Source organism: Myotis yumanensis, unplaced genomic scaffold (genome assembly GCF_028538775.1).
Source record: "Myotis yumanensis isolate MYYU_CA2020_CCGP unplaced genomic scaffold, mMyoYum1.0.hap1 SCAF_13, whole genome shotgun sequence".
Taxonomy (NCBI): Eukaryota; Metazoa; Chordata; class Mammalia; order Chiroptera; family Vespertilionidae; genus Myotis; species Myotis yumanensis.
In genome coordinates this window covers 10,987,412-11,004,976 of record NW_027223764.1, presented here as the reverse complement: position 1 = coordinate 11,004,976, position 17,565 = coordinate 10,987,412, and the positions used below count along the sequence as shown (strand labels likewise).

At 46.3% G+C, this 17,565-nt stretch overlaps 1 protein-coding gene across 1 annotated transcript; it reads left to right on the top strand.

Moving 5' to 3' along the window:
• Positions 1-688: 688 nt before the first annotated feature.
• TECTB (tectorin beta) lies at positions 689-16,056 on the top strand. Its single transcript, XM_070431817.1, has 10 exons — positions 689-764; positions 1,566-1,756; positions 2,511-2,653; positions 2,759-2,831; positions 7,321-7,424; positions 7,571-7,654; positions 11,704-11,866; positions 13,641-13,713; positions 14,756-14,788; positions 16,007-16,056. The coding sequence occupies exons 1-10, from the start codon at positions 689-691 to the stop codon at positions 16,054-16,056; spliced, it is 990 nt and encodes a 329-aa protein (XP_070287918.1).
• The last annotated feature ends 1,509 nt before the right edge of the window (positions 16,057-17,565 follow it).

The window sequence follows — 17,565 nt, the reverse complement described above, 5'->3', positions numbered from 1 at the left end:
TAGAGAGTTTACCTATAAAAAAAAGAAAGCAAGATGTAAAGAATGAAAATTGTCACCTAAAACTGTGTAGAAATTAGGTTGCCTCCAATCAGTTATTTTTTTGTACAAGGGGGAAAAATTTGTTTATTCTAATCATGGTGGAAGTGGTTAAAAAAAAAGGTTTTCAACCCTCTGAAGTAAAAGAAATTAGACTCAAGTGGCCGTAACTGAGCTTCCCATCGGATTATTGTGCAAAGTCCCCTTTATTCCCCCCGCCGTGGATAATGCGTGTTCATTGTGGTTTATCTGGAGCCGGTTTCTTTTACACCCTCAGCCTGTATAAAGTCGAGCTAGGACCGGGGCCGGAGAATTGGGCGGCATCTGGGAGGCAGCATCCACAGTCCGGAGAGAATGAAGCAGTCGGGAACATGAGCAACTCCATGTGTTATTGACGCTCCCCGTGGTATGAGCCCCACTTTTTGCCTCTCAGTGCAGACCAGGAACCATTAGAAAGAGGAGGCGGATGGCATTACGGATCTCCCTTGGAAATCCCCCCAAAGACTGTGTGCGCTGCTTTGTTCTCACCCTTCCTTTTCATTTCTCGCTCCTGTTTCTGACCTAGAATGATCGAGGCTCAGGCCCTGGCAGGACCGTGAACATCTGGCCAGCTTGGTTTGGCCACCTGGCCAAGACCAGGTTCTGAGAAGCAATGATGATGAGGGCCTTCGTCCTGTTGGCCGTCTTTGTGGAAGCCTCTGCGAAGTCCTGCACTCCGAATAAAGCAGGTACGCCCTGGCGCTAGGCCTCTTCTTGGAGTTGCCCTGAAACCTCCCTTTGCAAAGCTCAGAGCTCTGCATAGAGCCAAGTAGAAGCACTTAAGCCCCACCCCCACCCCCACAAGTGCCAATCAGAATTTTCCCATAAGTAAAAAAATGTACTAGATAAAATTAGGCTTTCTAAAAAATCAAAGAATAGATGGATAGATAGAGATAAAATCTCCACTTTTAAAAATATTTTCCACTTGATTTGAATTTCTATCCTGTGCCATGGATTATCGTTTCATGTGAATGGACATTTTTTAAATGAATGGACATTTTTTATTTTAAGTTATGTGCTTATTTTCATGGGATTTAAAATATATATACAGGGTGTCCCAAAAAATGTATACGCACTTGTTTTCTGATAGGTCAATTGAAGATTCTTTCTTTTCAGATTTAACCCATTGGAATTAATAATTCAAAGTGTGTGTACATTTTGGGGGGACACCATAGATATATATATCCAATCAATCCAATCTTATTTCACAGATACATTCCTTGAAATAAATTAAAGTTTAAAAGTGGGGGAATTTTGAACACATATTAAGTATCATGCAGATATCACACAGATGTAGCAAAAACCATAAAACTGGAACTTGAATAACTGAGGTTTAGGACAACTTTTGTCACAGCCCATGAAGAATAACAGGGGAAATGTTTTTAACCAATTGTTTTTGCATGTTCGGGTATCGCTAGTACCCACTGATACTTATGTAGATCACTATGATCACCATATCTGATTTCCAACCATATGTATCCTCTTTCTAGATGTCATTCTTGTGTTCTGTTACCCAAAAACCATCATCACCAAAATCCCCGAGTGTCCCTATGGATGGGAAGTACATCAGCTGGCCCTGGGCGGGCTGTGTTACAATGGGGTCCATGAAGGAGGATACTACCAATTTGTAATCCCAGATTTGTCACCTAAAAACAAGTCCTATTGTGGAACGCAGTCCGAGGTAAGTTCAGACCACACAATGAGTCGCTAAGATGAGAGCTGTGCCTAAGAATAAGATGTCTGCTGTCCATTCTTAGAAAGATTTAGAATTCACCCATTTCCTTTTAAGAGTTAATCTCATTTCCTGGGATGTCAATGTCGTTTAAATTCTTCTCTTCTGCCTAGTTTAGGTGACTCTTTGGATTTGAATTTTATTCTCTTAATTGGTTGCCAGAGCCAGCTAGGCCACCTTCTGTGAATAGAACAACATACATTTCCCACCTCTACTTTGCTTTGAGTTCTGAGCCTGTGCTCAAAAGCTGCCACTCTTCCTCTGCCCCAGGCTTTGAACTGGTGGTAAAGGGCATTGTAAAGGAGTAACCAAACTACAACACAATTCATAATGAGCTCTTGTGAACTACCCAGGAAAGGTCATCAGAATTTAAAGGAACCATAGACAACCTCTTGCATATCCTTTATGACAGAGGAGAAATCTGCGACCTCCCAATAAAGCCACTAGTTGGAGTGGAAACAACATTCAGTATACAGCATTCAACTTAAATTATTTTAAACAATCGTAGTTGGACAGGCTCAAGAACTCTTTATAAAAATGATCAACCCACCCAGACAAAAAGAATGGGTGCTGCTCTCAATGGCAGATATTCATGTCTGCCCATGGGGTATTTTTCTGAGCCAACTTCAATTACTTTTCCCAGAATCGTCCTTCTCCTCATGGGGGTACAGGTCCACCTTAACTGCCTTCTTCCTTCCTCCAGTACAAGCCCCCCATCTACCACTTCTACAGCCACATTGTTTCCAATGACAGCACAGTGATCGTGAAGAACCAGCCTGTGAACTACTCCTTCTCCTGCACCTACCACTCCACCTACTTGGTGAACCAGGCTGCCTTTGACCAGAGGTAAGTTTCTCAGAGAGTGGGGGGCTGGCTGCCTTGCGTGTGCTCTGCAGTCCTTGTCAATCAGGCATGTTTCAGTCCTTATGCAAAATTCTCTCCCCTTTTCAGAGTGGCCACTGTTCACGTGAAGAACGGGAGCATGGGCACATTTGAAAGCCAATTGTCTCTCAACTTCTACACTGTAAGTGGTCTCCAGGTTCCCGTGACTGCCCTGTGGCCTCTCGAGGAGAGGATGGGATCCTTCCTTAGGATTCACTCTTCCCTAAGCTCTTTGCAGAACTCCATTCTTACATTCAAGCTGAGATGTAAGGTTTGGTCTAACTTTAAACCTCTTTAAAAACTACATGCAGCAGGAAGGCAGATTCCTAGACTGGATGGAAGAGCTGAGAGGTACTACAGAGAAAAGAGGTCAGTCAGCCTTCCCATTTCATAGATAAGAATATTGAGGCAAAAGAAATCCTGTGAGTTGCCAAGGGTCAAGAGATAGCAAAACAGCCAATGTCTAACTCTTAATCAAGTTTAGTTTCCACTGCAGCCTACTCTAGAGATTTATATTTAGGATCTAGCTTGTGTTAAAACATTTGCACAGAGTAGTGAGCTTCTTGCCTGGGCCACAGCTAAGGAGAGAGGTGGGATTTGCCTCTGCTGCCTAGTTCTTAGGCCTCAAAGCCCTTCAGTCCATGGGCTTCCTCATGGACTAAGTTGGGCAGGCTGCCTATGTTGACATTGAAGCTAAAGGCACAGTTTGGTCTCTCTCGAATTAAGTGCTCCAGAGAAACTAAAAACAGAATGGCCACTAGCCCAGCTGCACTTCTGTTACGAAGGGATGCTTTATTTTTTTAAACCTGCAGCTTTCAGGGAGGAGGCAGATCTACAGTGACACTAGCCCAGTGGGCTAGAGGAAGACACAAGCAGAAATAGAAATCTTTATAAAGAACTAGAAGATATCCTTAGAGGCCATCATGCCCAACCCATTCATTTCACAAAGAAAACAACTATATGGAACCCCCCTAACCTTGAACTCTTTGAGCTTGCTTTACTGACTCCCTGGAAGCTATTAACCCTGCTGAACTCAGAAGGGGAGAGCTAGAAGAGACCCTAATATTACCTGGTCCATTTTATAGATGAGGATCTGAAGCCCAGAGGAGGAAGTGACCTGCCCCAGATCCCAGAGGTAGTTCAGAGCAGTGCCCAGTCTGGGACCCAGATCTCCTAACCCTGCTCTTTGAGGCAGACTGACTATGAAGGGAATGAAGCTGAAGTTTTACCGCCCCTAACTTGCACAGACCCCTTTCAAGGCCTTGTGTCTAATTTTTGTATTGAAATTTTTGATCCTTTTAATTAAAGAGGGCACTCCAAATTAAGTAAGCTTCAAGGTCCCAGAAAACCTAGATCTGTCCCTGGCCACACACACTAGTAGTTAAGTCCTGAATAAAAATAACCCCATTAACCTCATATAACCCCCTGGACCTGTGATCAGGAAGGTAAATGCAGTGATGAGAGCCAGGGTGATGAAAGGATACCCAAACCACTGCAATAACTGATGAACTTTGTTTAGAGAGAAAAATAGGCTTCACACATTGACAAGAGTCTCAGGGGATGTTCTAATGACAGGCTGTCTTTGCCACCGAGTCCCTGTCCGGAAATACGTGATTGTTATTTTAACCAGATAAAATTATAGATATCAGCCCATGAAGAATTTACAACAGTGGGAAATGGAGAGGCACCAGGATTGTCGAAAATTATCACCCACCATCAGTCATGTTGGGCTAAGTTTCAGACATAAATATCGAAATTTAGAACTGGAAGCAGTCTATTCTTTTTTAAAAGAAGAAAAAAGAGTAAGAGGCATATCCTTAGCGTCACCCAGGCCATCCTCTGGGCTGATATGCAGACTTCACAGGATGGCTACTTGAACTCTTCTAGAAATGAGGCTACGGTCTCCTCTGGGGCCCACCACAACCTTTACAGGACAAACAGGCTCTGCAAAAAGGGGGCTCTGCTGTTACAACAGATTTTTTTCATGCTGATTAATAGTCCCACTGTGGGCTGTTTCCTATGCCTGAACCACACAGTTGGTATTTTTCTTCTCCTCCCTTTTTCCACTTTGAGAGCATTCTTGTGTGTTTCTGAAGAAACAGCTGCTCCCTGCATATATTTCCATCAAATTACCAGTGACAGAGCGGTGCCCCAGATTGCACAATAGAATCAGTGCTCTGCTAATTGCTTAGGATCCTGAGAACTCCAAATGCTGGGCTCCAAAAACACCGGTTCTCCTCGCTATTCTTCCTCTCTTCTCTCCCTACCCCTCCCACCCACTCTACCAATGGCACATGGTTGGTATTCTTGGCAAAAACTTATTTTGACTCCCAATCCAAAATAAAGGAAGGTTGTCAGCTTAGCGCTGTGGTTAAGAAATAGGCTTTGGTGTCACACCATTGGTTTGAAAGCCTGGTTCTACCATTCCTAACTGTGTGACCTTGAGCAAGTTAGTTAACCTCTCTGGGCTTCCACCAATGTATTTGTCAAATAGGGATAATAATAGTATTTACCCCATGGGTTTGTTATGAGGATTAAATTAAATACGCCATTATGAAGCACTTACCAGACTGCTCAGCACAAGGTAAGTGCCCATGAAAGTAGCCATTCTTATGATTTTAGCCTTTGACTCCATTTAAAGTGGAAACTCTGAGAGCATCTAGATTCTAGAACAAGCATTGTTTACTTTTATAGGGTTGAACATCCATATCAGTGTGGGATTAGGGTGACGCATTCAATCGAAATAGTACTGACCACTCCTCTTAGAGACAAATGAAAAAGCTTGGGATGAAACAAATACAAGCAAGAGGCCAAAATTACAGACTTCCAGAGTCAGAACAAACCTCCGAGGTGATCAACCTTGACTTTCCATGCAAAGTCCGAAACCCTTCTCAAGATTGCTGAGAGGTGTGCTCCCTATCTCTTCCAAGGAGAAAGGCAATTCGGGCCTTTCTGTTTCAGATCAGTGTGTGATTTGGCCCATTGGTCTTGGTTCTGTCTTCTGGAATCACACCATGTACTAATGTTGCTGATAGTCCTTCAACTATCTCGAGCTTGTCTTTCGCAAGCTAAACATCTTCCCACTGTTGGCTCATTCCTCATCCTAGTCACTCTCTGGATGGGCCACTTGGTCAATGCCCCTGTCGAAAAGCAGAGCCCAGAACTGAAATATTACATTCTTGAACTTATCAGACCAATGCAAGGCACAGCGAATCAGAGGTGATCTTCTAGATTCTGGAAAATTCTAGGAACATGTTCTAGGACAATTTTAGCTGTGGGTAGTTTTCTTTCTCTGCTATCTCACATTGAGCTTGTGAGCAAAATCAACTCCCAGAATTTGCCCACGTGATCTGCTATCAATCTAGATGTGCCCATCCTCACTAGTGGTGACTTAATCTTTTGGTCAGGTGAAGGGCCTAGGTGGCATGATTTTTCAAGCTGCTCTTCCATCCTGTTCACTGAGTGAGTAGTTTATGTGGTGTGTCCGTTTCCTGGGATGCCAAAACAAACTCTACAGGTATTATAGGGGGAAGCTATCTGGGAATAGGTCCCTAATTTTCATGTTATAAAGAAAGCAGGGGGGTACTGTGCTGAACAGTGAAGAAACTGACCATTAAAAGTGTTTTGCTTCAGAAATGAAATCAACAGTGTAGATTTGAAACAAAATCAGGCAGATTCCTCTGAGAGTAGAGGCATTATTCCACTATTTTAATATTCTGCTGGCGGAACCCTAGGAGATGGAGCTGGGAGCAGCAGCTCTGAGTTGGTTGGGGACTACTGTGTGGTCCCCAGGTAAGGTCCCACGTTTGGAAATAGTCTCTTGAAATATGACAAATCTCAGAAAATAACAAAAAACATTAAACACCACTGTTAATCTGTCACTTCAATGCACATATTAAGCTAGTAAATCACCTGTGATTAAGAACTTTCTTGTTTAATTATTGCAACCATTTCAATGGTGGAAGGGACTGACATATGGGAAGAAAACATCTGATTTCTAGGTGACTTGAGTCTAGGAGCCCTGGCAAGACTTGAAATCAGTAAAATAATGTAAGAATTGCTAGAAGATGATTCTGAGGCCTCTCAGCAAATCCCCTGAACTTGAACCATGGCGGGGGTTAAAGTCCATTTTAACTAGATATCCTTGCTGCCACTGTTTACCTATTGCAGTTCTGCAAAGCTCCAAGTCCACTAACCTCAATATTTTAGCTAGTATCCTGGTTTAAGCTTTATGCTTCTATTAAACAAAGTCACCATCATAAAAAGATTTCTGCAAGGTAGGAGAAGGCAAAGGTTATTCCTATTTTGAAGATGGGAAGTTGAGGCCCAGGTTAGTGGTGGGAGCCAGGATTAGCCCAGGATTCTTGGATCATTCCTCTTTGGCACAGGTGAGACATACAGTGAGTGTCTCACTGTGACGAGCAAATCCAGACATGTGATGTCCTCATCCCTTCTAAGGGGCACCAGCGTCCTAGGAGGTAGAGCTTTTCTGGTTCTGGGAGTTTCTCACTGTGGTCTCATGTGCCCGTGCCCTTTGGGTTGATCCCCACCCTCACCCCATCCCAATTCATCTGCTCCTGCCCAACCCAGTCTGAGAGGTCATAATGCCCAGTGTCAATTTCCTTCCAAAGAATGCCAAGTTCTCCATTAAGAAAGAAGCCCCTTTTGTCCTGGAGACATCTGAAATCGGTTCAGACCTGTTTGCAGGAGTAGAAGCCAAAGGGCTGAGCGTTAGGTAAGTACATTTTCTCCATTTTATATGTTTAAAGACAAAGAAGAGGGAAGAAAAAAAAAAGACTAGCCGAGAGACTTTTCAATCACCAGATGTTTCGAGGCATACACCTCTCTGGCTCAAAGCGATGCGTTTTGTTTCATTTCCAGGTTTAAAGTGGTTTTGAACAGTTGCTGGGCCACACCCTCGGCTGATTTCATGTATCCCTTGCAGTGGCAGCTGATCAACAAGGGGTAGGTACTGCTCTCTGGTGCCCAGGGCGCAGAGGTGGGGTCAGGCAGATCCAGGGCTCGGGATAGCTTGGGTGGAAGAGATAGAGCCTCTTGAGTTCATTAAGGACATCCTCCTTGCTTCCAGGCTGAGTACTGATACTAGCAAACATGTATATTGTGCTTTCTGATACGAGGCACTGTTTTGATTGCTTTAACATATATTAACTCATTTGCCTTACAACAGCTAGGTGTTGTTCCTACCATCCCCATTTCCCAGATGAGGAAACTGAGGCACAAAAGGGGTTAAGTAATGTCACATAGTCTGCATGTGGGGAGGGGGCATGTGTTCAAATCCAATCAGTGTGACACCAGAACCCTGATGAGGACTAAATTAGATAATCCACGAGGAAAGCTTAGATGGAGTACCTACTCAGTATCCAACTGACTTAAATAGTATCATCGTTTTTATTATTAATTCAGTAGATAATGAAGACCTCAACAGTTTTGAGTAGAGGACTGAAGTATTGGCATTGCACAACAGAAAGGCAAGTCTGGAAGTCCTACCTAGGATGGTTGAGAAACAATACCTGGCAGGTGGAAAGGCCAGGTTAGTTAGGTGCAGTGGTGCCTATTGAACCAAAGGTGACAATACCTGACCCGAGGTGCAGCCATGTGAATGGATGATCATCCAAGGGAGGCAGGAATGATAAAAGCTTAGCATCCAATTGGATGTGCTGTGCAGAGAAGGGAGGAATATGTGACAAAGATGGCTTTGTATTGTTGAGTCTGCGCTTGTGAAGGGGAAGAATTATTTGTTGGTGGATGCTGGGGATGGGGCTTTCTGGATAAAGGACTTTGGATTTTCCTTGAGCACAGGGATGACAGGTCAAGCTTGAGATGACAATTGCTCAGAAACACTTAGAATTGTAACTTTGGAAAACAGAGGCGAAGTGGATCTAGACTGGAGATGCAAATGTTATCTCCAGTAAACACAGAAGAGCCCTCCCCAGACCAAAGCAGGCCAGTGCGACCTGGTTATTTCCAGAACCCAGCAGGGCACGAGTAAACACTGGGGTCAGGGGCAAAAATGATTAGGCAATAAAGGCCGAGCTACTTTGGACCTTTAACTCTTTATTTTTATTTAACAAACACCTATAAAGCACTTACAACATACCAGGCACTGCTCCAGCCCGGTGCTTTGCAAATATTGATTTATTTACGTTTCTTTAAACCCCTATTAAGTAAGTAGTATAATAACCTCTACTTTATGGATGAGAAAACTGAGGCACAAACTGAGGGTCAGAAACTTGCCCAAAGTCCAGAACTAGTAAGAGGACAGTCAATCCATGCTCAGGCGTGATCTCCCTGGGGGGTATGAATAGGACAGGCCTGTAGACCCCCATCAGAGCAACCCAGCAAAGCTTCCTGCAGAGATGGGAGCTTAGTGTCGGTGCGTATTTCACATCTGTCAGTGAGTGATTCACTTAGGTTCTGTTGATAATGGCACAATCTCAGGGAGATTCTGAAACAAATCATTGACCAACTGGACCTGAAATTACCACCCGGCATGGGGAACCTCTCAGACAATGGCCACACAGGGGCAATTGCTAATCATGGGATTGCCCTCCTGCAGAGAGTTCTGGGGCCGTTGCTCACCTGACAGATATGCAATGTGAAAGGAAAAGGAATGCTTGGGTGTTGGAATAGTCTGTACAAGCGTCCCTCACCAGTGTGCACAGGAATTACGAGGGGGAGAGGGTATGACTGTCACGCATGCAGGCACGCTGTAAACTTACCACAAAAGAGGGTCCCTGGGTGGACCCTGGGAATCTGCATTTAAGCACAGCCATAGGGAGGAAGCCCTGATCTATTTCCATAGCCTGCTTAGTGGAAGTGGCCCTTGAGGTTGGGGATACATACGATATACATGAAGACCAGTGCCAATGGGGAGAACAAGGAAGTCCACAACCTCCCAGATCCTTTGGGGTCACACTAGGCCCTTTTGCAGGAAAGCCTACTTTTCTTTTCTTTTCTTTTTTTAAATATATTTTTATTGATTTCAGAGAGGAAGGGAGAGGGAGCGAGAGGTAGAAACATCAACGATGAGAGAGAATCATTGATCGGCTGCCTCCTGCATGTCCCCCCACTGGAAATCGAGCCCGAAACCCAGACATGTGCCCTTGACCGGAATCGAACCCAGGACCCTAAAGTCCGCAGGTTGATGCTCTATCCAGCTAGGATGGAAAACCCACTTTTCAAGAGTGCCTGGCAAGTTTAGAGTAGATGAATCGTCAGGAAGTTTGATCCTATGTAGGGAAAGAGACGCCCGTGGTGATGGTGTGGAAACCTACCTATGGGCACTCCACCACCCAGAGAGATCAGCCCCAGAGGGGCAGGTGCCATGGCCATTGCCAAGAGGCAGCAGTGCCAGGGCCTCTAGTCCTGCCCATGACTTGCCGCCTCCCCACCCCCCTGACACTACTACATTGTTTTCCACTGGCTGATACCATGCCTTGGGCACTTCGGCTTCAGGGAACTATTTTAAGAACTCACGTCTTGAGTTTGTACAAGAATCTCAGGTTTGTTGACCAAATGATCCTCTAAGAGTCTTGTTTCACAGCTCGGAAAATGTCCCCGGCTCTTTCGCTGCGCCGAGGCCACCACCACCAGAGGCTGGCCTCTGACCCCTGGTCCCGATATAAGGCACAGCGTTCAAGCCTGGCTCCACTCACTAATTCTCAGAGTTAACATTCCTCAGTCCTGTCGCTGACTCGGCCCCTGATGTCTGGTTCTGGTGAGAGGGGTGGGAAGGTATATCATGAAGCTCCTCCGAGTAGCTGGGCTGCTCTCTGGGGCATGTGGAGTTGGATTGATAGTCAGAGACACGCTCTGGGGGTGGCGGGGGGTGCATTAGCGTTGGCCAGTGGTCTGAAGCTTTTGAACCCACAGCCCTTTTCCACAGAGGACAGATTCCGGTGCTCCTGTCACCTGCAGACAATGAACCCCCCCACTCGTGTGGGCCCCGCTGTACATTCCCAGGAATGACTAACTGTTTCCGACACCTGGTTGAGTGTCTGGAACTTGAATAGGGAATCAGGATGTGTTTGGTAAATGAAAAGTGTTTTGCTTAAACCAGGGTTTCTCGACCTCGACACCATGACCTGTTGGGCTGGGTCATCCTTCATTGTGTGTGTGGGGGGGTGGGGTGGGGGGAGGGATGGGGGAGGGGCGTCTGAGCATTGCACAATGTCGGACAGCATCCCTGGCCTCTGCCCACCAGATGCCAGTAACACCTTCCCCAAGTCCTGACGACCACATTGCCAAACGGCCCCCGGGGGGGGAACAAGTGGCTTCAACAAATGCCCATCTGTGTCATTATTTTTCTCTTTGACGGCAACTGTTACATTTGGGACTAACACATAAACAGTACAAAGAAGAAAACAAAAGCTGTCCATAATTCCACCACTCCATAACAGCCAGGGTGAACACTTAGATGGCATCCTTCCAGTCTTTTTTTTCCTGTTCTTATATTAAAAGTATGACCACATTTTTACAAAGGTAATTATATAATGAAACAGAGAGGGAATTTATATAGCATAAGGCAAAGCCTCATGATGCACTCAGAGAGACATGAGTTGGGTGTGACTTGGACGCAGGTGGCGATGGCAGCACCATGGGAAATGCTGTCCTGGCACCGCTGTCTCTCTCTTTACACATGCAGGGAGTCTGTACACACCCGTCCTCGGGGGGGAGGAGGGGGAGTGGGGGACAGATGTGCGGTGCCCTAGCAGGTGGGGGACTTCTCATAAGTACCGCCCCACACCAGATGTAGCCTGGCTGTAGAGTGGGGAGGACCACACCCATCTCAGAGCTCCTCACCTTGACCCCAGAGTCCTGGGGAGGAGTGAGATGCTGCCAGTCACAGGGATCCGGAAGGATAACGGGCTGTGGAGGAGCCCCGAGGGGGGTGCTGCTCTGCATGAACCTGCCCGAGAGGCTCTTGCTCTGTCACAGGGTAACATCTTCTCTCTTCCCTCCCCCTCTCCCCGCCCCACCCCCATGTGCTTCAGCTGCCCCACCGATGAAACCGTCCTGGTGCATGAGAACGGGAAAGATCACAGGGCAACCTTCCAATTCAACGCCTTCCGGTTCCAGAACATCCCCAAGCTCTCCAAGGTTTGGTTACACTGTGAGACGTTCATTTGCGACAGCGAGAAGCTCTCCTGCCCAGTGGTGAGCCACCTCTCCCCACAGCGAGAACGTTGGGGGGGCTGGCATTGGAGAGGCTGTATTTTTAGCCGGGAAACTGTAACCAGACCAGGGCAGCTGAGTGCTGAGGACATTCTGGAGGAAAGGATACTGGGTGTGGGGCAGACATGCTGGGCCCTGTCCACCCTGCCACCAGGCTGCACAGTCTGGCACGTGTCACTTAACCTCAGAGCCTGGCTTCCTCTTCTCCCAAGACGGAGTGGGGACCAGTCACGGGGACCCTTTCCTTTTCAGAGAGCCAAGGGGAGGTAAGATAAAAGTGATGCCAGACGTGGAAATGCTTTGAAAAAGGTAAAAGCACAAGGGAGATGTAAAATCTCAGTGGTAGCAATAGGTTCTGGATGGAAGTCAAAAGGCGGGTATTTTTAGCTCTTGACTGAATAGTTTCCCCTCCTCAGCCCCTCCCCCCACGAGAAGTTTCAACAGCATCAATCAACAGGTGTAGCAGATTTGGAGACAGTTTTATTGCGACTGGACGTGACCCTACTCCTCTAGGCAGTGGTTCTAGCAGAGGTTCTCAACCTGTGGGTCGCGACCCCCTTGGCAGTCGAATGACCCTTTCACAGGGGTCGCCTGAGACCATCCTGCATATCAGATATTTACATTACGATTCATAACAGTAGCAACATTACAGTTATGAAATAGCAACGAAAATAATTTTATGGTTGGGTCACAACATGAGGAACTGTATTTAAAGGGCCAGAAGGTTGAGAACCACTGTATCTAAAGTGTGGACCAGGGCAGCTTTAGTATCGCCTGGGAACCTGTTAGGCATGCAAATCCTCAGTCCCGCCCCAGACCACCTGAGGCAGAAACTCTGGGTGCCCCCCCATCTGTGCTTTCCCAAGCCCTTCTGTTACTTCTGGGTCACCCTGAAGCGAGAACCTCTGTGTAGAGACCTAAAGGGTTACCTACCAAATGTTTATCTCTCAGATCTGTCGGGGCTAAAACGCTTGGTGAGGAGGACACGGCATTTCTGAAGGGGGCGCTGCCCACTGGCCTATCATAACCAACAGACATACGATCATCCTCTCTGATTCATTTGGCCAGAAAATGGTCACGTATGAGCACAAATAGAGAAAGAGAAGGGAGCAAGAGACATGTAACAGTTGGTAAAGGGATATTAATGGCATGACATTTAAAAAAATGAACTAGAACACACTTTGAATGTGTCCACCTCTCCACTCTGCTGAGAGTGACTGTAGGAAAAGCCACCATTCTTTCTTTTTTCTTTCTTTCCTTTTTAATATATTTTTACTGATTTCAGAGAGGAAGAAAGAGGGAGAGAGAGATAGAAACATCAATGATGAGAATCATTGATCAGCTGCCTCCTGCACACCCCTTACTGGGGATTGAGCCTGCAACTCCCTTGACCGGAATCAAACCCGGGACCCTTCCGTCCACAGGGCGACGCTTTATCCACTGAGCAAAACCGGCCAGGGTGGAAAAGCCTTATTTCTTACCCCCTCCCCCAAATTGCTCATCCCTCCCATGCCAGCGCGAAGAATCAGTACAGTAGAGGGTTCCTCCTTCCCTCCCGGGAAAGAAGGGCTGAAAATGTCTGAGTTTTTTTTAAAGAGAAGGTAATAATATCTGTTCGCTGGGGAATTTGGACTCCATCAAGTTTGTGGCTGTTCTTTTAACCTCTCGCCTTTCTCTCCTGTGTTTCATTTCTCACCCCTCCCTGCACCCACCCGCCTTCCACCGCCTCTCACCTGCACTCCTCCTGGGTCCTCAGACTTGCGACAAGCGGAAGCGCCTCCTCCGGGACCAGACAGGGGGCGTCCTGGTCGTGGAGCTCTCCCTCCTCAGTAAGCGTCTCTGTGGCCCACGTGGCTGCTCGCTCTGGGCTGCGTCCACAGGCACAGGTGGTTGGAGCGTTTTAACTGAATTGCCAAACCAGTTGTGCCTGTAGACACAACCTGCACCTGCAACTCGAGGCTTCTTAATTGGGGGATGGATAGCTCACGCCAAACCAAGGAGTTAAGATTAGCCAGCTACCCTGTGGCCTGAATTCCAATGCCCCCAAGGAATTAGGATATGCCCAGCTTGCAGACAGCGCATGCCTGTCGTCAACATTAATAATAGGAAATGAAATGGGCTGGGACATCCAGTGCAAGTCAACAAACTTTTATTGGGCAACCAGAAGTCTGGGTGGCCTGAGCGCTGGGGTTTCAGAAACAGAGGAGCCCTGCATGGGCTTTGTCCTAAAGAATTTAGCATCTTGCGGGGAGAGAGAATTTAAATGCTAAGGAAAGGGAGATAGGAACAATGGCATTGGGGGAGGGGGCCATAGAGTATATGACAAGGGATTCAACCTAGTCCAGGGCTTAGGGAAGACCTCTGAAGGTTACCCGACTATACCTGGGGATGGGGAGGAGGGACAGTAATCCAGGCTGCCACTAGATTTTTTTTATGGCCTTCAAGCCAAGAATCTTTTTATGTGGTAGAAAAAAAATCAGAAGATTCATATTTCATGACACATTAGAATTATAGGGAGCTCAAATTTCAGTGTCTATAAAGAAGGTTTTTTTTGGGCCCAGCCATTCTTGTCCAGCTGCTTTCATGCTTCATCCACAGCGGCAAGTGGTCAAAATAGAGACCACCTGGCCCACAAAGCAGAGATGTTTACTATCTGGCCCTTTCCAGAAAGTTGACCAACCCCTGCCTGAGAGAGCTGGGGAGAAAACGGTGTGAGAGGGAGCCGTTGGGGAACAGGCAATAGCACTAGAAACTTTGTCCTAAAGGCCCCAGGGAGCCTGGTGGTTTAATGAGGGGAGGAGACAAGTTTATGTTTTAGAAACATAACTCTGATCTTAAACCTTCAGCATTCTCTCTCTTTACTCACTACAGGCAGGGGATTCTCGAGTCTCTATAGCTTCTCAGGTAAGGAGAAGAGGCGCCTCTGGGAAATGTCATGGGCAAAGCTTTCAACAGGCAGATATGTGTGTTAAAGCAAGCTTACCTTTGGCCCCAGCAAAGCCTATAAGAGTTTTAAAGAAATTACTCTTTAAAGTAGCGGTCGCCAACCTTGCAGACCTCACGGACCACCAGTGGTCCATGGACTACCGGTTGGCGACCGCTGCTTAAAGTGCACCCGAGTTGGGCAGAGTGGATGGAGGTAGAGCAGGGAGAGAGGGGCCAGGGGTAAATTGGATGGAGCAGAACCAAGGCCCACTCCCCAAGTCTCAGCAAAGACATCACCAGATGGCTTTGCTTGTTTCCTGCATGTAGAGAACAGATCAGTGATTTTCAATGACCTGTTCATTTAACAAATATTTGACTTTCTGCTATGACTCTGCCCCTCACTCACCTTGGGCAAGGACCTCACCCTTCTCTTCCCCCGTTTCCTCTATGAAATTGGGCTAGTAACGGCCCTATCACACATGGCCGTTGTTTGGATTAAATGTTACAGATAAGGGCACCAAACAATGCCCAGCACACAGCAAACATCAGTAATGGTTAGCCATAATGACTATAACACCGCATCAGGCGCTATCCTAGACCATATAGTTACTGTAGTGAGGTTGGCAAGGCCCCGGCCCTGCCTAATACTTGCTAAGTGTTGGGGTGGGGGAGGAGGGGAAGGATTTAGCAGCCCGGGAAGCCTCTCAGAGGAGGAGATATTTCAGCCCAGGCCCAGGATCTCACCTGAATGATGAGAAGGAGGCAACTATGCAAGGAGCTGGGGTAAGACGGTTCTATTTATTCACAAACTCACAGATGTAGAATTTACTCTTGAAGTGACAGGAAATCATGTAAACGGAATTTTTAAGACTCTAATCCCAGACGCAAAAGAAGTTGTACAGCTAAAGCCCTACAATGAAATACACCATCGCTGTCTTATCCAAGGTCAGATCCCCATCTGCCAGAGGTGCATATCCCAAGTGTAGCTGTTGGATTCTTTGTACTGATGAAAGTGAGCAACACCCCCCCACACACACACACCCCCGCAAAGGATGGACAGGGCAGACTTTGTATAAAATGTGTAGAATTTATGAAAAGCGACTTGATAACCCCCAGGTGGACGCCTTTGTTAACGCTCCTGCTGAGTAGTCCTGGGTCCTTGCTGTTGCTGAGTGTGCTGCCTCCTTTGTTTCACAGACGTTCTCTACCACCTCGTCGTGATGCTGGGGATCTGTGCTGTGTTATAGGAGCCAGGCAGGCAGCTGCAGCTTCTCCGTCCAAGGTCATCTCCGTGGATGACACACTCAACATTTTCTGTGCTGCCAAAAAGCACACACAGAAGACCGCGTTGTTGGGGAACAGGCAATAGCGCTTTGCCAAGTGCGTGTTCCAACGATTTGTGTGAATTTCAGTGATTGTTTTCCTTTGGTGCCCCTCTTCCTCTTGTTACTTCCTGTGGCTCTGAGCTCCTGGAGTCCCCCTCCTGCAACTGGCAGGGGAGCCTTCTCTCCCTAAACTCAAGGCAGGGCTGTGGGGGACTCCTTTGAAAGCTCTCCTGATTGTAAAAGACCAGCACACCCAGCCAAGTGCAGCTGAGCATGTTCAGGGCAATACAGGGCATAACCACAAAGTCAGTGCTCAGCACAGAAGGCACAGGAAGAGCCAACTTTGACGAAGAGGCCTTTGCCATTGATGCTGCCGATTCTAATCTGGGGATCAGAGCTGAGCCTCAGGGGTTCCAATCTTTCAAACCAAGGTGTGGGGTTCAGAGTGGAATAGAATAGTTTTTGCTCAAATCTGCACAATATAAAGAGGAGTAATTCTTGAGCTCCCCCAGTGTTAACCCAATTAATCTTGTTATAGGGTTTCTTAAATATTTGTAAACATTACATAGGTATAAACTCCTCATTTTTATTGCTGATATATATTTATAACATCAAAAGAAACTTACAAATTAAAAATAGGAATACAGCTACAAAAAGAATAAAGCTCACATGAACCTTAATTTCACATAATGTGGCATTGACTACAGAATGGCAGCCATGACAGGTTCTCTGGAGCTCTTCAACCCCGTCCTACCATAGGCCTTGTGATGCTCACTGCTCTCTTTTTTTCTATTTGGTCTACTAAGAAATCCTCATTTGTACAGATTGGTCTGACCTCATTTAGCCTCTACTTCAACATTCAAACATCTGTTTTGTCTCAATAACTTATGATCAGTAGACTGGAACCAACAAAAAAATTCAGAAACACAAATGCAAATTTGGCCAATGAATTTTCATGGTGCCACACCCTGATAACATTATCTCCCACCCCCCAGTGACCCAGAATATAGCAATATTAGTCATTTCCATTGTCAACAAAACAAAAATTGAATAAAGCAATCCCGGTAGAGAATTGGCAGATCCCCACGAATGCACTGTAGACCCCAGTTTGAAGCTGGAAGCTGGAGTGAGACGGAAAGGTCAGAGGTCTTTTCTTAGTCTTGTACAGACTTAATTAGTGGGCTTTTATATATTTGAGAAGTTTTGAGATCTGTAGTTTGATGGTTCTTTTACAGTTGTGTTAATGAACTCAGAAATGAAGCTAGTTCTCCAATCTCTGGAGACAGAGTACATGTTTGTTTAGCAACAAGCTAGATTAAAATGGCTCATTGTAGTCCAGCCTGTACATTAAGAATTTTTGTAGTCAGGAAGGACAGGAGACATATTTTATTGGTTCTAGTGAAAACTCTCAAATAGCATACTCAGAACCAT

Excerpts from the sequence above, each read along its gene's own strand:
- TECTB (XM_070431817.1), top strand. The coding sequence starts at position 689 with ATGATGATGAGGGCCTTCGTCCTGTTGGCCGTCTTTGTGGAAGCCTCT. Across the intron at positions 2,832-7,320 it reads TGTCTCTCAACTTCTACACT|AATGCCAAGTTCTCCATTAA; the intron begins GTAAGTGGTCTC and ends TTCCTTCCAAAG. Across the intron at positions 14,789-16,006 it reads GAGTCTCTATAGCTTCTCAG|ACGTTCTCTACCACCTCGTC; the intron begins GTAAGGAGAAGA and ends TTTGTTTCACAG.